This window comes from Oncorhynchus gorbuscha, unplaced genomic scaffold, assembly GCF_021184085.1.
Source record: "Oncorhynchus gorbuscha isolate QuinsamMale2020 ecotype Even-year unplaced genomic scaffold, OgorEven_v1.0 Un_scaffold_2335, whole genome shotgun sequence".
In the NCBI taxonomy this organism is placed as follows: Eukaryota; Metazoa; Chordata; class Actinopteri; order Salmoniformes; family Salmonidae; genus Oncorhynchus; species Oncorhynchus gorbuscha.
Genome location: NW_025746879.1, coordinates 49425 through 74103, shown reverse-complemented (window position 1 = coordinate 74103; position 24679 = coordinate 49425). Strand labels below are relative to the sequence as shown.

Genomic DNA, 24679 nt, shown 5'->3' with positions numbered 1-24679 from the left:
CCCCAAGCTCTAACCCTGTAGGATCTAGGAGTAGTTTACCCCCAAGCTCTAACCCTGTAGGGTCTAGGAGTAGTTTATCCCCAAGCTCTACCCATGTAGGGTCTAGGAGTAGTTTACCCCAATATCTAACCCTGTAGGGTCTAGGAGTAGTTTATCCCCAAGCTCTAACCCTGTAGGATCTAGGAGTAGTTTATCCCCAAGCTCTAACCCTGTAGGGTCTAGGAGTAGTTTATCCCCAAGCTCTAACCATATAGGGTCTGAGAGTAGTTTATCCCCAAGCCAATGTCTATGTTAGATTTCTTTCCCACACGTGACATACAGTATGATATTCAGTATAGGGGTCACTCCTTGATAGAGAGCCCTTCTCCTGCGTGTGTGCTTTAGGTGCTTAAGTTACAATATTAAGCAAACACAACAGTGATGACATCATAAACCCCTATAGTCAACAGTCTACCAAGCAAACACAACTGTGATGACATCATAAACCCTATAGTCAACAGTCTACCAAACAAACACAACTGTGATGACATCATAAACCCCTATAGTCAACAGTCTACCAAGCAAACACAACTGTGATGACATCATAAACCCCTATAGTCAACAGTCTACCAAACAAACACAACTGTGATGACATCATAAACCCCTATAGTCAACAGTCTACCAAGCAAACACAACTGTGATGACATCATAAACCCCTATAGTCAACAGTCTACCAAGCAAACACAACTGTGATGACATCATAAACCCCTATAGTCAACAGTCTACCAAACAAACACAACTGTGATGACATCATAAACCCCTATAGTCAACAGTCTACCAAACAAACACAACTGTGATGACATCATAAACCCCTATAGTCAACAGTCTACCAAACAAACACAACTGTGATGACATCATAAACCCCTATAGTCAACAGTCTACCAAACAAACACAACTGTGATGACATCATAAACCCCTATAGTCAACAGTCTACCAAACAAACACAACTGTGATGACATCATAAACCCCTATAGTCAACAGTCTACCAAGCATACACAACTGTGATGACATCATAAACCCCTATAGTCAACAGTCTACCAAGCATACACAACTGTGATGACATCATAAACCCCTATAGTCAACAGTCTACCAAGCAAACACAACTGTGATGACATCATAAACCCCTATAGTCAACAGTCTACCAAGCAAACACAACTGTGATGACATCATAAACCCCTATAGTCAACAGTCTACCAAGCAAACACAACTGTGATGACATCATAAACCCCTATAGTCAACAGTCTACCAAGCAAACACAACTGTGATGACATCATAAACCCCTATAGTCAACAGTCTACCAAGCAAACACAACTGTGATGACATCATAAACCCCTATAGTCAACAGTCTACCAAGCATACACAACTGTGATGACATCATAAACCCCTATAGTCAACAGTCTACCAAGCAAACACAACTGTGATGACATCATAAACCCCTATAGTCAACAGTCTACCAAGCAAACACAACTGTGATGACATCATAAACCCTTATAGTCAACAGTCTACCAAGCATACACAACTGTGATGACATCATAAACCCCTATAGTCAACAGTCTACCAAGCAAACATAACTGTGATGACATCAAACGCGAAAACCCTAATTCCTCAAGATGCGTCCTAAATGGTACCATGTGTAGTGCACTGCGTTCGGGAATAGGGTCCAGTTTGGGACGCAGTCTCCGTAATAATCATCAATGGAAATGTAACTCCTTAGCCAAAAGGGGCCTTTTTCCTCTAAAACCCCACAACATGGCGCTAGGCCCAGACCCCGACGTAGAGTTCAGCTATTCTTAGGACAAATATTGTAATACTAATATTAACAACGTTCTCACTGTAAATAAAATATTACAAAGATTTAGCCAAATGTCACAGTCTACAAAGAGACAAAAACAGTCAACCACACACTCCAGAGGACCATAGAGGACCATAGAGGTCCATAGAGGACCATGGAGGACCATAGAGGACCATAGAGGTCCATAGAGGACCATAGAGGTCCATAGAGGACCATAGAGGTCCATAGAGGACCATGGAGGACCATAGAGGACCATAGAGGTCCATAGAGGACCATAGAGGACCATAGAGGATCATAGAGGTCCATATAGGTCCATAGAGGACCATAGAGGTCCATAGAGGACCATGGAGGACCATAGAGGACCATAGAGGTCCATAGAGGACCATAGAGGTCCATAGAGGACCATAGAGGACCATAGAGGACCATAGAGGATCATAGAGGACCATAGAGGTCCATAGAGGACCATAGCATGCCTCTTTCACAGATTCACAGACACTGTCCAGACAAAGTTTATTAGTTTCCTATTCTATACCCTGTCCAGACATATTGTATTAGTTTCAAATCAAATTTTATTTGTCACATACACATGGTTAGCAGATGTTAATGCAAGTGTAGCGAAATGCTTGTGCTTCTAGTTCCGACAGTGCAGTAATATCTAACAAGTAATCTAACAATTCCCCAACAACTGCCTAATACACACAAATCTAAAGGGGTGAATGAGAATATGTACATGTAAGTATATGGATGAGCGATGGCCAAGTGTCATAGGCAATAGATGGTATAAAATACAGTATATACATGTGATGTAAGATATGTAAACATTATTAAATTGCCATTATTTAGAGTGCCATTGTGTAAAGTGACTAGTGATCCATTTACTAAAGTGGCCAGTGATTGGGTCTCAATGTAGGCAGCAGCCTCTCTGTGCTAGTGATGGCTGTTTAACAGTCTGATGGCCTTGAGATAGAAGCTTTTTTCCAGTTTTTCGGTCCCAGCTTTGATGCACCTGTACTGACCTCGCCTTCTGGATGGTAGCGGGGTGAACAGGCAGTGGTTCGGGTGGTTGATGTCCTCGATGATATTTTTGGCCTTCCTGTGACATTGGGTGCTGTAGGTGTCATGGAGGGCAGGTAGTTTGCCCCGGTGATGCGTTGTGCAGACCACACCACCCTCTGGAGAGCCTTGTGGTTGAGGGCAGTGCAGTTGCCGTAGCCGGCGGTGATACAGCCTGACAGGATGCTCTCGATTGTGCATCCGTAAAAGTTTGTCAAGGTTTTGGGTGACAAGCCAAATTTCTTCAGCCTCCTGAGATTGAAGAGGGACTGTTGGCCTTCTTAACCACACTGTCTATGTGGGTGGACCAATTCAGTTTGTCTGTGATGTGTACACCGAGGAACTTAAAACCTTTCACCTTCTCCACTGCGGTCTCGTCGATGTGGATAGGGCGGTGCTCCCTCTGCTGTTTCCTGAAGTCCACGATCTTCTCCTTTGTTTTCTTGACATTTAGTGACAGGTTATTTTCCTGACACCACACTCTGAGGGCCCTCACCTCCTCCCTGTAGGCCGTCTCATCATTGTTGGTTATCAAGCCCACTAATGTTGTGTTGTCTGTAAACTTGATGATTGAGTTGGAGGCATGCATGGCCACCCAGTCGTGGGTGAACAGGGAGTACAAGAGGGGGCTGAGCATGCACCCTTGTGAGGCCCCAATGTTGAGGGTCGGAAGTGGAGATGTTATTTCCTACCTTCACTACCTGGGGGCGGCCCGTCAGAAAGTCCAGGATCCAATTGCACACGGTTGGGTTAAGACCCTGGGCCTCTAGCTTGATGATGAGCTTGGAGGGTACTGTGGGGTTGAATGCTGAGCTGTAGTCAATGAACAGCATTCTCACATAGGTATTCCTCTTGTCCAGATGGGATAGGGCAGTGTACAGTGGGATGGAGATTGTATCATCTGTGGACCTGTTGGGGAGGTATGCAAACTGAAGTGGGTCTAGGCTCTAGGCTGGCCGGTAAGGTGGAGGTGATATGATCCTTGACTAGTCTCTCAAAGCACTTCATGATGACAGAAGTGAGTGCTACGGGGTGGTAGTCATTTAATTCAGTGACAGGAACATTTTCTAGTCCCCGTGATCAAAACAATCTTGAAAGGTGGCTTCCGATTGGTAGGACCAGCGTTGAATGGTTCTCGTTACTGGTACATCCTGTTTGAGTTTCTGATGGCGTTGTGGTCGGATTTGCCGAAGGGAGGGCGGGGGAGGGCTTTTTATGCATCACGGAAGTTTGAGTAGCAGTGGTGTATTGCCCATGCGCGTAGCGCAATCGATATGCTGGTAGAATTTAGATAGCCTTGTTCTCAAATGTGCTTTGTTAAAATCTCCAGCTACAATAAATGCAGCCTCAGGATGTGTGGTTTCCAGTTTGCATATTATCCAGTGAAGTTCCTTGATGGCCATCTTGGTGTCTGCTTGAGGGGGAATGTACACAACTGTGACTATAACTGACGAGAATTCTCTTGGTAGGTCAAATTTGAGTGTAAAGAATTCTAGGTTGGGTGAGCAGAAGGATTTGAGTTCCTGTATGTTGTTATGATTACACCATAAGTCGTTAATCATACAGCATACAGCCCCGCCCTTCCTCTTCCCAGAGAGGTGTTTATCTCTGTCGGCGCGATGCATGATGAAGCCCGGTGGCTGAACTGATTCCGACAACATATCCCGAGCCATGTTTCCGTGAAACAGAGAATGTTACAATCTGTGATGTCTCTCTGGAAGGCAACCGGCGCTCGAATTTCGTCTACCTTGTTGTCAAGACACTGGACATTGGCTAGTAGTATACTCAGGAGCGGTGGGAGATATACACTTCTACGGAGTCTGACCAGGTGGACGCTTCGTCTGCCCCTTCTGCATCGCCGATGTTTTGGGTCGACTACTGGAATTAGATCCATTGTCCTGGGTGGTGGTCCGAACAGAGGATCCGCTTCAGGAAAGTTGTATTCCTGGTCGTAATGTCGGTAAGTTTACGTTGCTCTTATATCCAATAGTTCTTCCCGGCTCAATGTAATAAGATTTCCTGGTGTAACAATGTAAGAAATAATACATTAAAAAATAAATACTGCATTGTTTCCTAAGAACTCGAAGCGAGGCGACCATCTCTGTCGACGTCATCTATATAAACTCAGCAAAAAAAGAAACAGCCCTTTTTCAGGACCTTGTCTTTCAAAGATAATTCGTAAAAATCCAAATAACTACACAGATTTTCATTGTAAAGGGTTTAAACACTGTTTCACCATGCTTGTTCAATGAACCATAAACAATTAATGAACATGCACCCGTGGAACGGTCGTTAAGACACTAACAGCTTACAGACAGTAGGCAATTAAGGTCACAGTTATGAAAACTTAGGACACTAAAGAGGCCTTTCTACTGACTCTGAAAAACACCAAAAGAAAGAAGCCCAGGGTCCCTGCTCATCTGCGTGAACGTGCCTTAGGTATGCTGCAAGGAGGCATGAGGACTGCAGATGTGGCCAGGGCAATACATTTTCATGTCTGTAATGAGATACGCCTAAGACAGCGCTACAGGGTGACAGGACGGACAGCTGATCGTCCTCGCAGTGGCTATGGCTATGGACTAGTCTATGGACCAGACAGGACTGGCACAAAGTGCTCTTCACTGATGAGTCGCGGTTTTGTCTCGGATTCGCGTTTATCGTCAAAGGAATGAGCATTACACCGAGGCCTGTACTCTGGAGCGGGATCGATTTGGAGGTGGAGGGTCAGCCATGGTCTGGGGCGGTGTGTCGCAGCATCATCGGACTGGGCTTGTTGTCATTGCAGGCAATCTCAATGCTGTGTATTACTGGGAAGACATCCTCCTCCCTCATGTGGTACCCTTCCTGCAGGCTCATCCTGACATGACCCTCCAGCATGACAGTGTCACCAGCCATGCTGCTCGTTCTGTGCGTGATTTCCTGCAAGACAGGAATGTCAGTGTTCTGCCATGGCCAGCGAAGAGCCCGGATCTCAATCCCATTGAGCACGTCTGGGACCTGTTGGATCGGAGGGTGAGGGCTAGGGCCCATTCCCCTCAGAAATGTCCGGGAACTTGCAGGTGCCTTGTTGGAAGAGTGGGGTAACATCTCACAGCAAGAACTGGCAAATCTGGTGCAGTCAATGAGGAGGAGGGGCCACACCAGATACTGACTGTTACTTTTGATTTTGACCCCGCCCCCCTTTGTTCAGGGACACATTATTCCATTTCCGTTAGTCACATGTCTGTGGAACTTGTTCAGTTGTTGAATCTTTTTATGTTCATATAAATATTTACACATGTTAAGTTTGCTGAAAATAAACAATTCTATACACTGTCCAGACATAGTATATTAGGTTCCCATTGTATACCCTCCTATGACAACAATGTTTACGTGGGCCTAGCAATGACAGCAAAGCTTATGTCTGACAGCTGATGTCAGACATAAGTGAAGTGATATATGATCCATTCCTAAAGAGCTCTTAGTGAAAACAACATATTTGACGTTGTTCCCTCAGTCACTGGATCAGTAACAACATGTTGTGACATAGTTCCCTCAGTCACTGGATCAGTAACAACATGTTGTGACATAGTTCCCTCAGTCACTGGATCAGTAACAACATGTTGTGACATAGTTCCCTCAGTCACTGGATCAGTAACAACATGTTGTGACATAGTTCCCTCAGTCACTGGATCAGTAACAACATGTTGTGACATAGTTCCCTCAGTCACTGGATCAGTAACAACATGTTGTGACATAGTTCCCTCAGACACTGGATCAGTAACAACATGTTGTGACATAGTTCCCTCAGTCACTGGATCAGTAACAACATGTTGTGACATAGTTCCCTCAGTCACTGGATCAGTAACAACATGTTGTGACATAGTTCCCTCAGACACTGGATCAGTAACAACATGTTGTGACATAGTTCCCTCAGTCACTGGATCAGTAACAACATGTTGTGACATAGTTCCCTCAGTCACTGGATCAGTAACAACATGTTGTGACATAGTTCCCTCAGTCACTGGATCAGTAACAACATGTTGTGACATAGTTCCCTCAGTCACTGGATCAGTAACAACATGTTGTTACATAGTTCCCTCAGTCACTGGATCAGTAACAACATGTTGTGACATAGTTCCCTCAGTCACTGGATCAGTAACAACATGTTGTGACATAGTTCCCTGAGTCACTGGATCAGTAACAACATGTTGTGACATAGTTCCCTCAGTCACTGGATCAGTAACAACATGTTGTGACATAGTTCCCTCAGTCACTGGATCAGTAACAACATGTTGTGACATAGTTCCCTCAGTCACTGGATCAGTAACAACATGTTGTGACATAGTTCCATCAGACACTGGATCAGTAACAACATGTTGTGACATAGTTCCCTCAGTCACTGGATCAGTAACAACATGTTGTGACATAGTTCCCTCAGTCACTGGATCAGTAACAACATGTTGTGACATAGTTCCCTCAGTCACTGGATCAGTAACAACATGTTGTGACATAGTTCCCTGAGTCACTGGATCAGTAACAACATGTTGTGACATAGTTCCATCAGACACTGGATCAGTAACAACATGTTGTGACATAGTTCCCTCAGTCACTGGATCAGTAACAACATGTTGTGACATAGTTCCCTCAGTCACTGGATCAGTAACAACATGTTGTGACATAGTTCCCTCAGTCACTGGATCAGTAACTACATGTTGTTACATAGTTCCCTCAAACACTGGATCAGTAACAACATGTTGTGACATAGTTCCCTCAGTCACTGGATCAGTAACAACATGTTGTTACATAGTTCCCTCAGTCACTGGATCAGTAACAACATGTTGTGACATAGTTCCCTCAGTCACTGGATCAGTAACAACATGTTGTGACATAGTTCCCTGAGTCACTGGATCAGTAACAACATGTTGTGACATAGTTCCCTCAGTCACTGGATCAGTAACAACATGTTGTGACATAGTTCCCTCAGTCACTGGATCAGTAACAACATGTTGTGACATAGTTCCCTCAGTCACTGGATCAGTAACAACATGTTGTGACATAGTTCCCTCAGTCACTGGATCAGTAACAACATGTTGTGACATAGTTCCCTCAGTCACTGGATCAGTAACAACATGTTGTGACATAGTTCCCTCAGTCACTGGATCAGTAACAACATGTTCTGACATAGTTCCCTCAGTCACTGGATCAGTAACAACATGTTGTTACATAGTTCCCTCAAACACTGGATCAGTAACAACATGTTGTGACATAGTTCCCTCAGTCACTGGATCAGTAACAACATGTTGTGACATAGTTCCCTCAGTCACTGGATCAGTAACAACATGTTGTGACATAGTTCCCTCAGTCACTGGATCAGTAACAACACAGTTGATAAACACTGGTTGTGTCCCAAACAGCACCCTATTCCCCATAGGGCTCTAGTCAGATGTAGTGCACTATACTGTATAGGTATTAGGGTGCTATTTGGGACACAGATTTGTTTTGACATGTTGTAATAAACTCTGATCAACTGAACTAAGTCAGTGAGTAAAATCCCTCCTCCCTTTGTCTCTCCCATTCCCAACATGTGTCTGACCTCCACTGTAGCTTATGACAGAGGACGAGGAGAGAGAGAGATCCTCCTTGTAAATGAAGCAGCTGTTTAGCAGCTAAATAAAGCTGTGAAAGGTGCAGGAAACTCTCTCCTCTCCTGCCTGGGTAGTGTGGACGTCTCTCACCTAACAGCTGTTTACATTTCCACTAGTGACGAGAGCTCTGCTCCTCTCTACCAGTCAGCTACAACAAGCCTGCAGCACACGTCCGGAACATCTCAGATAGCAGCATGTGTGTTTGTGTGGTAACAGGCATCTTCCAGTATGTAGCTCTAAAGTACCTGAAGGTTGGCCTGTTGTTGTGAGCAACGTGCTGAAACGAAGGAAGTACTTAATACACCACCAAAACATTGTAGCGACGCCAGTAAAAGTAATGTGAGCCATATTGAGAGAGAGAATATAACTCATATTTATGTTTATTTATTTTCCCTTTTGTACTTTAACTATTTGCACATTGTTACAATACTGTACATATACATAATATTCCTCTGAAACATTTGTGAGTGTTATGTTTACTGTTCACTTTGATTGGTTATTTCACTTTTGTTTATCTCACACACACACACACACCACACACACACACACCACACACACACAAACCACACACACACACACACACACACACACACACACACACACACACACACACACACACACACACACACACACACACACACACACACACACACACACACACACACACACACACACACACACACACACACACACACACACACACACACACACACAGAGAGAGACCACACATACCTCACAGACACACAGACCACACACACAAACCACACACAGACCACACACACACAGAGACAACACACACACACACACACACACACACACACACACACACACACACACACACACACACACACACACACACACACACACACACACACACACACACACACACACACACACACACACACACACACACACACACACACACACACACACACACAGACAGACCACACACACAAGCAGACTACACACACACACGGACCACACACACACAGACCACAGACACACGGACCACACACACACAGACAGACCACACTGACCACACACACAGACCACAGACACACAGACAGACCACACTGACTACACTGACCACACACACAGACCACAGACAGACCACACTAACCACACACTACACATACACAGACCACACACACAGGATCTCACAGTGACATTCCGTTCCTTTCTCAATGTCTTCCATGTGACTGCCCATCAGTAACTCCCCCTTACCAAATACTGCAGCTATGAGTACTGTACTGAGACTGACAAACCCGTCTATGTTACAACCACACTTAACATCACAACTAACCTTGATTTAAGTTACTCCCCAAGCTAATGTCTACCTAGGCTCACTGGTAGTGACTTGGTTAATCAAGGCTTTAGCTCAGTGGGCTCACATTGTCTTATAGCAGGATCAGTGTAGTGGTACTCACTGGTAGTGACTTGGTTAATCAAGGCTTTAGCTCAGCGGGCTCACATAGTCTTATAGCAGGGTCGGTGTAGTGGTACTCACTGGTAGTGACTTGGTTAATCAAGGCTTTAGCTCAGCGGGCTCACACAGTCTAATAGCAGGGTCGGTGTAGTGGTACTCACTGGTAGTGACTTGGTTAATCAAGGCTTTAGCTCAGCGGGCTCACACAGTCTAATAGCAGGGTCGGTGTAGTGGTACTCACTGGTAGTGACTTGGTTAATCAAGGCTTTAGCTCAGCAGGCTCACACAGTCTAATAGCAGGATCAGTGTAGTGGTACTCACTGGTAGTGACTTGGTTAATCAAGGCTTTAGCTCAGCGGGCTCACACAGTCTTATAGCAGGGTCGGTGTAGTGGTACTCACTGGTAGTGACTTGGTTAATCAAGGCTTTAGCTCAGCAGGCTCACACAGTCTAATAGCAGGATCAGTGTAGTGGTACTCACTGGTAGTGACTTGGTTAATCAATGCTTTAGCTCAGCGGGCTCACACAGTCTTATAGCAGGGTCGGTGTAGTGGTACTCACTGGTAGTGACTTGGTTAATCAAGGCTTTAGCTCAGCAGGCTCACACAGTCTAATAGCAGGATCAGTGTAGTGGTACTCACTGGTAGTGACTTGGTTAATCAAGGCTTTAGCTCAGCAGGCTCACACAGTCTAATAGCAGGATCAGTGTAGTGGTACTCACTGGTAGTGACTTGGTTAATCAAGGCTTTAGCTCAGCGGGCTCACACAGTCTTATAGCAGGATCAGCGTAGTGGTACTCACTGGTAGTGACTTGGTTAATCAAGGCTTTAGCTCAGCGGGCTCACACAGTCTTATAGCAGGATCAGCGTAGTGGTACTCACTGGTAGTGACTTGGTTAATCAAGGCTTTAGCTCAGCGGGCTAACACAGTCTAATAGTAGGGTCGGTGTAGTGGTACTCACTGGTAGTGACTTGGTTAATCAAGGCTTTAGCTCAGCAGGCTCACACAGTCTAATAGCAGGATCAGTGTAGTGGTACTCACTGGTAGTGACTTGGTTAATCAAGGCTTTAGCTCAGCGGGCTCACACAGTCTTATAGCAGGGTCGGTGTAGTGGTACTCACTGGTAGTGACTTGGTTAATCAAGGCTTTAGCTCAGCAGGCTCACACAGTCTAATAGCAGGATCAGTGTAGTGGTACTCACTGGTAGTGACTTGGTTAATCAAGGCTTTAGCTCAGCGGGCTCACACAGTCTTATAGCAGGGTCGGTGTAGTGGTACTCACTGGTAGTGACTTGGTTAATCAAGGCTTTAGCTCAGCGGGCTCACAGTCTTATAGCAAGGTTGGTGTAGTGGTACTCACTGGTAGTGACTTGGTTAATCAAGGCTTTAGCTCAGCGGGCTCACACAGTCTAATAGCAGGGTCGGTGTAGTGGTACTCACTGGTAGTGACTTGGTTAATCAAGGCTTTAGCTCAGCGGGCTCACACAGTCTAATAGCAGGGTCGGTGTAGTGGTACTCACTGGTAGTGACTTGGTTAATCAAGGCTTTAGCTCAGCAGGCTCACACAGTCTAATAGCAGGATCAGTGTAGTGGTACTCACTGGTAGTGACTTGGTTAATCAAGGCTTTAGCTCAGCGGGCTCACACAGTCTTATAGCAGGGTCGGTGTAGTGGTACTCACTGGTAGTGACTTGGTTAATCAAGGCTTTAGCTCAGCAGGCTCACACAGTCTAATAGCAGGATCAGTGTAGTGGTACTCACTGGTAGTGACTTGGTTAATCAATGCTTTAGCTCAGCGGGCTCACACAGTCTTATAGCAGGGTCGGTGTAGTGGTACTCACTGGTAGTGACTTGGTTAATCAAGGCTTTAGCTCAGCAGGCTCACACAGTCTAATAGCAGGATCAGTGTAGTGGTACTCACTGGTAGTGACTTGGTTAATCAAGGCTTTAGCTCAGCAGGCTCACACAGTCTAATAGCAGGATCAGTGTAGTGGTACTCACTGGTAGTGACTTGGTTAATCAAGGCTTTAGCTCAGCGGGCTCACACAGTCTTATAGCAGGATCAGCGTAGTGGTACTCACTGGTAGTGACTTGGTTAATCAAGGCTTTAGCTCAGCGGGCTCACACAGTCTTATAGCAGGATCAGCGTAGTGGTACTCACTGGTAGTGACTTGGTTAATCAAGGCTTTAGCTCAGCGGGCTAACACAGTCTAATAGTAGGGTCGGTGTGGTGGTACTCACTGGTAGTGACTTGGTTAATCAAGGCTTTAGCTCAGCAGGCTCACACAGTCTAATAGCAGGATCAGTGTAGTGGTACTCACTGGTAGTGACTTGGTTAATCAAGGCTTTAGCTCAGCGGGCTCACACAGTCTTATAGCAGGGTCGGTGTAGTGGTACTCACTGGTAGTGACTTGGTTAATCAAGGCTTTAGCTCAGCAGGCTCACACTGTCTAATAGCAGGATCAGTGTAGTGGTACTCACTGGTAGTGACTTGGTTAATCAAGGCTTTAGCTCAGCGGGCTCACACAGTCTTATAGCAGGGTCGGTGTAGTGGTACTCACTGGTAGTGACTTGGTTAATCAAGGCTTTAGCTCAGCGGGCTCACAGTCTTATAGCAAGGTTGGTGTAGTGGTACTCACTGGTAGTGACTTGGTTAATCAAGGCTTTAGCTCAGCGGGCTCACATAGTCTTATAGCAAGGTTGGTGTAGTGGTACTCACTGGTAGTGACTTGGTTAATCAAGGCTTTAGCTCAGCGGGCTCACATAGTCTTATAGCAAGGTTGGTGTAGTGGTACTCACTGGTAGTGACTTGGTTAATCAAGGCTTTAGCTCAGCGGGCTCACACAGTCTTATAGCAGGGTCGGTGTAGTGGTACTCACTGGTAGTGACTTGGTTAATCAAGGCTTTAGCTCAGCGGGCTCACATAGTCTTATAGCAAGGTTGGTGTAGTGGTACTCACTGGTAGTGACTTGGTTAATCAAGGCTTTAGCTCAGCGGGCTCACATAGTCTTATAGCAGGGTCGGTGTAGTGGTACTCACTGGTAGTGACTTGGTTAATCAAGGCTTTAGCTCAGCGGGCTCACACAGTCTTATAGCAGGATCAGTGTAGTGGTACTCACTGGTAGTGACTTGGTTAATCAAGGCTTTAGCTCAGCGGGCTCACACAGTCTTATAGCAGGATCAGTGTAGTGGTACTCACTGGTAGTGACTTGGTTAATCAAGGCTTTAGCTCAGCGGGCTCACACAGTCTTATAGCAGGATCAGCGTAGTGGTACTCACTGGTACTGACTTCTTTGATCATCTGGGCAGAGGAGTGACAGCCCGTAACGATGTGCCTGGTCCACAGTGAAAGGTCCTGACAGGTCTCAGCTCTGAACAGGTGGGCCTCGATGCCCAGTCTGGTTCCCGTACGTGTGGCGAAGGACAGCTCCACGCCCGGCTGGGGAGAGCCTCGGTCGGGACCAGAGTGCACCAGCCTACAGACAGACACACATTCTGTTGTATTCTAAGTGCCTGCTGTTGAGATAGACTAGCTAGTCAGGGTTGTAACCATATAACCCTCTTCACATCAAGGACATAAAGGTGTAATGACTGATAACATTATAAATAGTAACAGAGTTCTTGGCTGTGTTCAGTAATGGAAACATGTTGTGGACCTGTCCTCCAGTGCCACCTCATCTTTCACGTGTGTTCTGCACCACGAGGCCAATAGATTTAGATGTGTTCTGATTAATGCTTGGCCAATAGAGGGTAGATGTGTTCTGCACCATGAGGCCAATAGATTTAGATGTGTTCTGATTAATGCCTGGCCAATAGAGGGTAGATGTGTTCTGATTAATGCTTGGCCAATAGAGGCTAGATGTGTTCTGATTAATGCCTGGCCAATAGAGGGTAGATGTGTTCTGATTAATGCTTGGCCAATAGAGGGTAGATGTGTTCTGATTAATGCTTGGCCAATAGAGGCTAGATGTGTTCTGATTAATGCCTGGCCAATAGAGGGTAGATGTGTTCTGATTAATGCTGTCCCAATAGAGGGTAGATGTGTTGTAACGCCAGGGTAGTGGGTTCGATCCCCGGGACCACCCATACGTAGAATGTATGCACACATGATTGTAAGTCGCTTTGGATAAAAGCGTCTGCTAAATGGCATATATTATTATTATTATTATTAATGCCTGGCCAATAGAGGCTAGATGTGTTCTGATTAATGCCTGGCCAATAGAGGGTAGATGTGTTCTGATTAATGCTTGGCCAATAGAGGGTAGATGTGTTCTGATTAATGCCTGGCCAATAGAGGCTAGATGTGTTCTGATTAATGCTTGGCCAATAGAGGGTAGATGTGTTCTGATTAATGCTTGGCCAAGAGGGTAGATGTGTTCTGATTAATGCTTGGCCAAGAGGGTAGATGTGTTCTGATTAATGCTTGGCCAATAGAGGGTAGATGTGTTCTGATTAATGCCTGGCCAATAGAGGCTAGATGTGTTCTGATTAATGCTTGGCCAAGAGGGTAGATGTGTTCTGATTAATGCTTGGCCAATAGAGGGTAGATGTGTTCTGATTAATGCTTGGCCAAGAGGGTACGTGTGTTTGGAGTGGCGGAGGATTATCATGTGGTCATGGTTGAGTTGTTCAGGGTGGATGCTACTAACCATGTGGCTAAGATAAGATAAATGTGTTTTGCTATTTGACTAGCAGGAAGACAGTGTATTTTGCTTACTGTGTGGATAGCAGCAGCTATTTCTCTTGTGGCTAGTAGAGTGAGGGTGTGTGTAGCGTACCGTGTAGCTAACAGTGGGTATGTGTGTGCAGGGCTGTGCCAGGAAGCCTTCATGCGTGGAAGGCTGTGATAGAGGAGCAGGTCTTTCTCTGTCACCATCACCAGCACTGGCTTCCACTGCTGCTTCTCATTCTCTGTCTGGGAGAAAACACACCACACAGTGTTAGAATACTCTCTGTCTGGGAGAAAACACACCACACAGTGTTAGAATACTATCTGCCTGGGAGAAAACACACCACACAGTGTTAGAATACTCTCTGTCTGGGAGAAAACACACCACACAGTGTTAGAATACTCTCTGTCTGGGAGAAAACACACCACACAGAGTGACAGGCTGCTGCTGTCATTTGCATGGGGGTTACTGGTGCAATGGAGGGAATGTTATGGACTAGAAAATACAATTTAGCAAGAGTGATAAGCACATAAAACTAACAGCGAAGACACAACCTTGAATGTTTTCAGCATTTTTCTCTATGTAACTAAGTCTTAGTAACAAAATCTTGGTTATTTTTCACAGGAAGGCACTTTATACAGTTTATTTATCTTGGCCTGTAGATAAACTCTCAACTCCCAGACACCCAATACAACACCGGCTTGCATAACATTATACAGCATAACCATCCTCATTATGAAAGTTATAGTACAATCCTCATTATGAAAGTTACAGCACAATCCTCATTATGAACGCCTAGTTACAGCACAATCCTCATTATGAAAGTTACAGCACAATCCTCATTATGAAAGTTACAGCACAATCCTCATTATGAAAGTTACAGCACAATCCTCATTATGAAAGTTACAGCACAATCTTCATTATGAAAGTTACAGCACAATCTTCATTATGAAAGTTACAGCACAATCTTCATTATGAAAGTTACAGCACAATCCTCATTATGAAAGTTACAGCACAATCCTCATTATGAAAGTTACAGCACAATCTTCATTATGAAAGTTACAGCACAATCCTCATTATGAAAGTTACAGCACAATCCTCATTATGAAAGTTACAGCACAATCCTCATGATGAACACCTAGTTACAGCACAATCCTCATGATGAACACCTAGTTACAGCACAATCCTCATTATGAACACCTAGTTACAGCACAATCCTCATTATGAACACCTAGTTACAGCACAATCCTCATTATGAACACCTAGTTACAGCACAATCCTCATTATGAACACCTAGTTACAGCACAATCCTCATTATGAACACCTAGTTACAGCACAATCCTCATTATGAACACCTAGTTACAGCACAATCCTCATTGTGAAAGTTACAGCACAATCCTCATTATGAACGCCTAGTTACAGCACAATCCTCATTGTGAAAGTTACAGCACAATCCTCATTATGAAAGTTACAGCACAACCCTCATTATGAACACCTAGTTACAGCACAATCATCATTATGAAAGTTACAGCACAATCCTCATTATGAACGCCTAGTTACAGCACAATCCTCATTATGAACGCCTAGTTACAGCACAATCCTCATTATGAACACCTAGTTACAGCACAATCCTCATTATGAACACCTAGTTACAGCACAACCCTCATTATGAACACCTAGTTACAGCACAATCCTCATTATGAAAGTTACAGCACAATCCTCATTATGAAAGTTACAGCACGATCCTCATTATGAACGCCTAGTTACAGCACAATCCTCATTATGAACGCCTAGTTACAGCACAATCCTCATTATGAACACCTAGTTACAGCACAATCCTCATTATGAACGCCTAGTTACAGCACAATCCTTATGATGAAAGTTACAGCACAATCCTCATAACCATAAGCCTCTTGCCTCACTATGAAGTCCTCAGCTAGTTGTGAGAACATGTGATTCTGGTGGCCATAGGTCAATCCTATAACATTACCAACACATGTTGCCAGGTAACCATATTAAAACACCATATACAGGCTCACAAACGTAGCTCTAACTAAAGCCTACACAACCACATAATTAGTGTGTAACAATCATTACATTTAAAACGCTGCCACAGTATAATTGGCTATAGTATGCGAGTGAATATAAAGTCTGTGGTTAAAGCCCAGGCTCAGGACAGTTGCACAGAGCAACCTCAACAAGGCTGTAAAACAAGGATCCCCACCTCTCCTCTCCTCTCCTCTCCTCTCCTCTCCTCTCCTCTCCTCTCCTCTCCTCTCCTCTCCTCTCCTCTCCTCTCCTCTCCTCTCCTCTCCTCTCCTCTCCTCTCCTCTTCTCTTCTCTTCTCTTCTCTTCTCTTCTCCTCTCCTCTCCTCTCCTCTCCTCTCCTCTCCTCTCCTCTCCTCTCCTCTCCTCTCCTCTCCTCTCCTCTTCTCTTCTCTTCTCTTCTCTTCTCCTCTCCTCTCCTCTCCTCCCTCTCTTCTCTGATATCTGATCACATTAGCATGCTGAACTCCAGAGGGTCTGCTGTGTCGTGTGTTGACCATCACACAGCTAAGTAGAGACTGACTCCAGTCTGTAGCGTGTTGACCATTACACAGCTAAGTAGAGACTTACTCCAGTCTAATGTGTTGGCCATCACACAGCTAAGTAGAGACAGACTCCAGTCTGTAGTTTGTTGACCATCACACAGCTAAGTAGAGACAGACTCCAGCCTGTAGTGTGTTGACCATCACACAGCTAAGTAGAGACTGACTCCAGTCTGTAGTGTGTTGACCATCACACAGCTAAGTAGAGACTCAGACTCCAGCCTGTAGTGTGTTGACCATCACACAGCTAAGTAGAGACTGACTCCAGCCTGTAGTGTGTTGACCATCACACAGCTAAGTAGAGACTGACTCCAGCCTGTAGTGTGTTGACCATCACACAGCTAAGTAGAGACAGACTCCAGCCTGTAGTGTGTTGACCATCACACAGCTAAGTAGAGACTGACTCCAGTCTGTAGTGTGTTGACCATCACACAGCTAAGTAGAGACTCAGACTCCAGCCTGCAGTGGGTTGACCATCACACAGCTAAGTAGAGACTGACTCCAGCCTGTAGTGTGTTGACCATCACACAGCTAAGTAGAGATTCAGACTCCTGAGTGTGTCAGATTGACGTTGTACAAAGGAACATGGGACGGCAGGCGAAGCCTAGGCAGACCACTCCACTCCACACACGCTGAAAGGCTTTAGGCCCTTATAATTATTCACAGACTCCAGACTCTGCATCCCAAATGGCACCATATTCCCTATATAGTGCACTAGGGTGCCATTTGGGACTCACAATGGGACAGGCAGGCAGTAATACAAGAGGAACTCATTAAGAAGCCTGGAAAGCATCCTCTGGCTTGGCAGACTGACTGACTGTCTGACTGGTTGACTGACTGCCCAAAGTTCAGGCCTATAGTCTACTCAGTATTAGCCGTCTCGCTCTCTCTCTGCCAGGCAGGCCCTGACTAATAAGAGAGTGATGAAAGAGGATTTAGAGGAGGACGAGGAGGGGGGAAAACCTGGAGTCACGCAGGGAAAAGTCACCTGGGATCAATAGCTGCTGTACTGTATAGAAGGAACACTACAAAGCCCCCATCTGGGCTTCTTCTGTTGGCAACTACTGCATCAGCTATACTGTATGAGGTTCCAAGAATGCTTGGCTCACCATCGTATAACTGCCTCACAAACATCACATATGAGTTAATATCAGAAGGTGGTCTGTGAAGGCATATTATAGGTCTGCCTCACAAACATCACATATGAGTTAATATCAGAAGGTGGTCTGTGAAGGCATATTATAGGTCTGCCTCACAAACATCACATATGAGTTAATATCAGAAGGTGGTCTGTGAAGGCATATTATAGGTCTGCCTCACAAACATCACATATGAGTTAATATCAGAAGGTGGTCTGTGAAGGCATTATTATAGGTCTGCCTCACAAACATCACATATGAGTTAATATCAGAAGGTGGTCTGTGAAGGCATATTATAGGTCTGATTAAAGGTGAGCACGTTCCTTTCAGGTGTTTTCCTGCACCAACATTCAATAAAGTACAGAGTAGATCCTACCTTCTCAGCCAGCCAGCCCAGGTGTCTGATCTCTCTGCTCCCTGCGATTCCTGTTCTTCCCGTGTGCTCTTTGACCTCCGTGATGACCTTGTTGATGAGGTTAGAGGTCGCCGACTGCATGACCTCGAACCAGGCCTGGGCCGAGGCTGTGTCTTTACACCGTAACACCACCGTATGCTTGGCGTCTGGAGAGTGCAGCTCTAACTGCCTGGAGAACACAAACAGACGGAGAGACATTCAGAAAGCTGTGAATTAGTTTGGTCACAGGCAAATAGCTCCCATAGCACAGCTTTCAGTGGACATGAGAAAAAGGCTTCTTCAGTTCAACAAAGAATACTTCCCTTTGAAGGGAAAGGAAGATGGCCCCTGTGTGCTTGATGTGTCATGCAGGTGAAAGAGGACCCAAAAGCGACTTAACAGAAACAGAGTTTATTTAAGTCCAAACAGGGAATAACAGAAATCCTCTAGTCTGTAGAGGGGAATAACTGGAGAAGCGGCCACAGACTGCAGGTCGCTTCGGGTAGGCGCAGGCCGTAGTAGACAGAGACACCTGCTCACACGCAGCATCTGATGAAGGCAAAAAACACGACAGGACAGGGCGAAACACAATCACAGCATGGTGAATACAAAACAAGGAACCGACGGGACAGGAACGGAACACAAAGGAATAAATAGGGACTCTAATCAGGGGAAAGGATCGGGAACAGGTGTGGGAAGACTAAATGATGATTAGGGGAATAGGAACAGCTGGGAGCAGGAACGGAACGATAGAGAGAAGAGAGAGCGAGAGAGTGAGAGAGGGAGGGGAGAGAGAGGGATAGAAGGAGGGAAAGAACCAAATAAGACCAGCAGAGGGAAACGAATAGAATGGGGAGCACAGGGACAAGACATGATAATAAATGACAAACATGACAGTACCCCCACTCACCGAGCGCCTCCTGGCGCACTCGAGGAGGAATCCTGGCGGCAACGGAGGAAATCATCGATGAGTGAACGGTCCAGCACGTCCCGAGACGGAACCCAACTCCTCTCCTCAGGACCGTAACCCTCCCAATCCACTAAGTATTGGTGACCCCGTCCCCGAGAACGCATGTCCATGATCTTATGTACCTTGTAAATAGGTGCGCTCTCGACAAGGACGGGAGGGGGGAGGGAAGACGAACGGGGGTGCGAAGAAAGGGCTTAACACAGGAGACATGGAAGACAGGATGGACGCGACGAAGATGTCGCGGAAGAAGCAGTCGCACAGCGACAGGATTGACGACCTGGGAGACACGGAACGGACCAATGAACCGCGGAGTCAACTTACGAGAAGCTGTCGTAAGAGGAAGGTTGCGAGTGGAAAGCCACACTCTCTGGCCGCAACAATACCTTGGACTCTTAATCCTGCGTTTATTGGCGGCTCTCACCGTCTGTGCCCTGTAACGGCAAAGTGCAGAACACACCCTCCTCCAGGTGCGCTCACAACGTTGGACAAACGCTTGAGCGGAGGGAACGCTGGACTCGGCAAGCTGGAATGAGAACAGAGGAGGCTGGTAACCCAGACTACTCTGAAACGGAGATAACCCGGTAGCAGACGAAGGAAGCGAATTGTGAGCGTATTCTGCCCAGGGGAGCTGTTCTGCCCAAGACGCAGGGTTTCTGAAAGAAAGGCTGCGTAGTATGCGACCAATCGTCTGATTGGCCCTCTCTGCTTGACCGTTAGACTGGGGATGAAACCCGGAAGAGAGACTGACGGACGCACCAATCAAACGACAGAACTCCCTCCAAAACTGTGACGTGAATTGCGGGCCTCTGTCTGAAACGGCGTCTAACGGAAGGCCATGAATTCTGAATACATTCTCAATAATGATTTGTGCCGTCTCCTTAGCGGAAGGAAGTTTAGCGAGGGGAATGAAATGTGCCGCCTTAGAGAACCTATCGACAACCGTAAGAATCACAGTCTTCCCCGCAGACAAAGGCAGACCGGTAATGAAGTCTAAGGCGATGTGAGACCATGGTCGAGAAGGAATGGGAGCGGTCTGAGACGACCGGCAGGAGGAGAGTTACCCGACTTAGTCTGCGCGCAGTCCGAACAAGCAGCCACGAAACGGCGCGTGTCACGCTCCTGAGTCGGCCACCAAAAGCGCTGGCGAATAGACGCAAGAGTGCCTCGAACACCGGGATGACCAGCTAACTTGGCAGAGTGAGCCCACTGAAGAACAGCCAGACGAGTGGAAACAGGAACGAAAAGGAGGTTACTAGGACAAGCGCGCGGCGACGCAGTGTGCGTGAGTGCTTGCTTAACCTGTCTTTCAATTCCCCAGACTGTTAACCCGACAACACGCCCATAAGGAAGAATCCCCTCGGGATCAGTAGAAGCCACAGAAGAACTAAACAGACGGGATAAGGCATCAGGCTTGGTGTTCTTGCTACCCGGACGGTAAGAAATCACAAACTCGAAACGAGCGAAAAACAACGCCCAACGAGCTTGACGGGCATTAAGTCGTTTGGCAGAACGGATGTACTCAAGGTTCTTATGGTCTGTCCAAACGACAAAAGGAACGGTCGCCCCTCCAACCACTGTCGCCATTCGCCTAGGGCTAAGCGGATGGCGAGCAGTTCACGGTTACCCACATCATAGTTGCGCTCAGATGGCGACAGGCGATGAGAAAAATAAGCGCAAGGATGAACCTTATCGTCAGACTGGAAGCGCTGGGATAGAATGGCTCCCACGCCTACCTCTGAAGCGTCAACCTCGACAATGAATTGTCTAGTGACGTCAGGAGTAACGAGGATAGGAGCGGACGTAAAACGTTCTTTAAGAAGATCAAAAGCTCCCTGGGCGGAACCGGACCACTTAAAACACGTCTTGACAGAAGTAAGAGCTGTGAGAGGGCAGCAACTTGACCGAAATTACGAATGAAACGCCGATAGAAATTAGCGAAACCTAAAAAGCGCTGCAACTCGACACGTGACCTTGGAACGGGCCAATCACTGACAGCTTGGACCTTAGCGGAATCCATCTGAATGCCTTCAGCGGAAATAACGGAACCGAGAAAAGTAACGGAGGAGACATGAAAAGAGCACTTCTCAGCCTTTACGTAGAGACAATTCTCTAAAAGGCGCTGTAGAACACGTCGAACGTGCTGAACATGAATCTCGAGTGACGGAGAAAAAATCAGGATATCGTCAAGATAGACAAAAACAAAGATGTTCAGCATGTCTCTCAGAACATCATTAACTAATGCCTGAAAAACAGCTGGCGCATTGGCGAGACCGAACGGCAGAACCCGGTACTCAAAATGCCCTAACGGAGTGTTAAACGCCGTTTTCCACTCGTCCCCCTCTCTGATGCGCACGAGATGGTAAGCGTTACGAAGGGCCAACTTAGTAAAGCACCTGGCTCCCTGCAGAATCTCGAAGGCTGATGACATAAGGGGAAGCGGATAACGATTCTTAACCGTTATGTCATTCAGCCCTCGATAATCCACGCAGGGGCGCAGAGTACCGTCCTTCTTCTTAACAAAAAGAACCCCGCCCCGGCCGGAGAAGAAGAAGGCACTATGGTACCGGCGTCAAGAGACACAGACAAATAATCCTCGAGAGCCTTACGTTCGGGAGCCGACAGAGAGTATAGTCTACCTCGAGGAGGAGTGGTCCCCGGAAGGAGATCAATACTACAATCATACGACCGGTGAGGAGGAAGGGAGTTGGCTCGGGACCGACTGAAGACCGTGCGCAGATCATGATATTCCTCCGGCACTCCTGTCAAATCGCCAGGTTCCTCCTGAGAAGTAGGGACAGAAGAAACGGGAGGGATGGCAGACATTAAACACTTCACATGACAAGAAACGTTCCAGGATAGGATAGAATTACTAGACCAATTAATAGAAGGATTATGACATACTAGCCAGGGATGACCCAAAACAACAGGTGTAAACGGTGAACGGAAAATCAAAAAGAAATAGTCTCACTGTGGTTACCAGATACTGTGAGAGTTAAAGGTAGTGTCTCAAATTTGATACTGGGAAGATGACTACCATCTAAGGCAAACATGGGCGTAGGCCTGTCTAACGGTCTGAAAGGAATGTTATGTTTCCGAACCCATGCTTCGTCCATGAAACAACCCTCAGCCCCAGAGTCAATCAAGGCACTGCATGTAGCACCCGAACCGGTCCAGCGTAGATGGACCGACATAGTAGTACAAGATCTAGATGAAGGGACCTGAGTAGTAGCGCTCACCAGTAGCCCTCCGCTTACTGATGGGCTCTGGCCTCTTACTGGACATGAATTAACAAAATGTCCAGCAACTCCGCAATAGAGGCACAGGCGGTTGGTGATCCTCCGTTCCCTCTCCTTAGTCGAGATGCGAATCCCTCCCAGCTGCATGGGCTCAGTCTCAAAGCCAGAGGAGGGAGATGGTTGCGATGCGGAGCAGGGAAACACCGTTGATGCGAGCTCTCTTCCACGAGCCCGGTGACGAAGATCTATCCGTCGTTCTATGCGGATGGCGAGAGCAATCAAAGAGTCCACATCTGATGGAACCTCCCGGGAGAGAATCTCATCCTTAACCACTGCGTGGAGTCCCTCCAGAAAACGAGCGAGCAGCGCCGGCTCGTTCCACTCACTAGAGGCAGCAAGAGTGCGAAACTCAATAGAATAATCCGTTATGGACCGTTCACCTTGGCATAAGGAAGCCAGGGCCCTAGAAGCCTCCCTACCAAAAACTGAACGGTCAAAAACCCGAATCATCTCCTCTTTAAAGTTCTGGAACTTGTTAGAGCAATCAGCCCTTGCCTCCCAGATAGCTGTGCCCCATTCTCGAGCCCGGCCAGTAAGGAGTGAAATGACGTAAGCAACCCGAGCTCTCTCTAGAGTATGTGTTGGGTTGGAGAGAGAACACAATCTCACACTGCGTGAGAAAGGAGCGGCACTCAGTGGGCTGCCCGGAGTAGCAAGGTGGGTTATTAACCCTAGGTTCTGGAGGCTCGGCAGGCCAGGAAGTAACAGGTGGCACGAGACGTAGACTCTGGAACTGTCCAGAGAGGTCGGAAACCTGAGCGGCCAGGTTCTCCACGGCATGGCGAGCAGCAGACAATTCCTGCTCGTGTCTGCCGAGCATGGCTCCTTGGATCTCGACGGCAGTGTAACGAGCGTCTGAAGTCGCTGGGTCCATTCCTTGGTCGGTTCCTTCTGTCATGCAGGTGAAAGAGGACCCAAAAGCGACTTAACAGAAACAGAGTTTATTTAAGTCCAAACAGGGAATAACAGAAATCCTCTAGTCTGTAGAGGGGAATAACTGGAGAAGCGGCCACAGACTGCAGGTCGCTTCCGGGTAGGCGCAGGCCGTAGTAGACAGAGACACCTGCTCACACGCAGCATCTGATGAAGGCAAAAAACACGACAGGACAGGGCGAAACACAATCACAGCATGGTGAATACAAAACAAGGAACCGACGGGACAGGAACGGAACACAAAGGAATAAATAGGGACTCTAATCAGGGGAAAGGATCGGGAACAGGTGTGGGAAGACTAAATGATGATTAGGGGAATAGGAACAGCTGGGAGCAGGAACGGAACGATAGAGAGAAGAGAGAGCGAGAGAGTGAGAGAGGGAGGGGGAGAGAGAGGGATAGAAGGAGGGAAAGAACCAAATAAGACCAGCAGAGGGAAACGAATAGAATGGGGAGCACAGGGACAAGACATGATAATAAATGACAAACATGACATGATGATGTCCTCAGTGAATGGAAATGATCCCAAGCACCACTAAAAGACTGTTTCTCACAGCGTCTCGTCTTCTGGCTAAGATAAACATTTCCTTTGATGTACCTAGCACTGTGTACAGTGGGTGTGTATTTATTTACAGACTTTTCTTTATTCATCATGGGTTGATAAAGTTTGGTTTGTCACCTGTGGGATGTGCAGTAAGTTTCAAGCCTTTTTGGTATTGGAAACATTAGCTAAGTCTATTATGAATCCATTCAG

General features: G+C 46.5%; 1 protein-coding gene across 4 annotated transcripts in view; it reads right to left on the bottom strand.

Moving 5' to 3' along the window:
• Nucleotides 1–24679, bottom strand: part of LOC124025668 (beta-1-syntrophin-like) — a 71029-nt gene that overhangs the window by 8364 nt on the left and 37986 nt on the right. For all 4 annotated transcript variants that reach the window (XM_046339005.1, XM_046339004.1, XM_046339007.1 and 1 more), the window contains exons 3-5: nt 18709–18916; nt 14714–14850; nt 13215–13411 (exon numbers count right to left, since the gene is read on the bottom strand). In XM_046339005.1, the coding sequence (XP_046194961.1) occupies nt 13215–13411; nt 14714–14850; nt 18709–18916 (542 nt within the window). The remainder of the gene's footprint in view (nt 1–13214; nt 13412–14713; nt 14851–18708; nt 18917–24679) is intronic.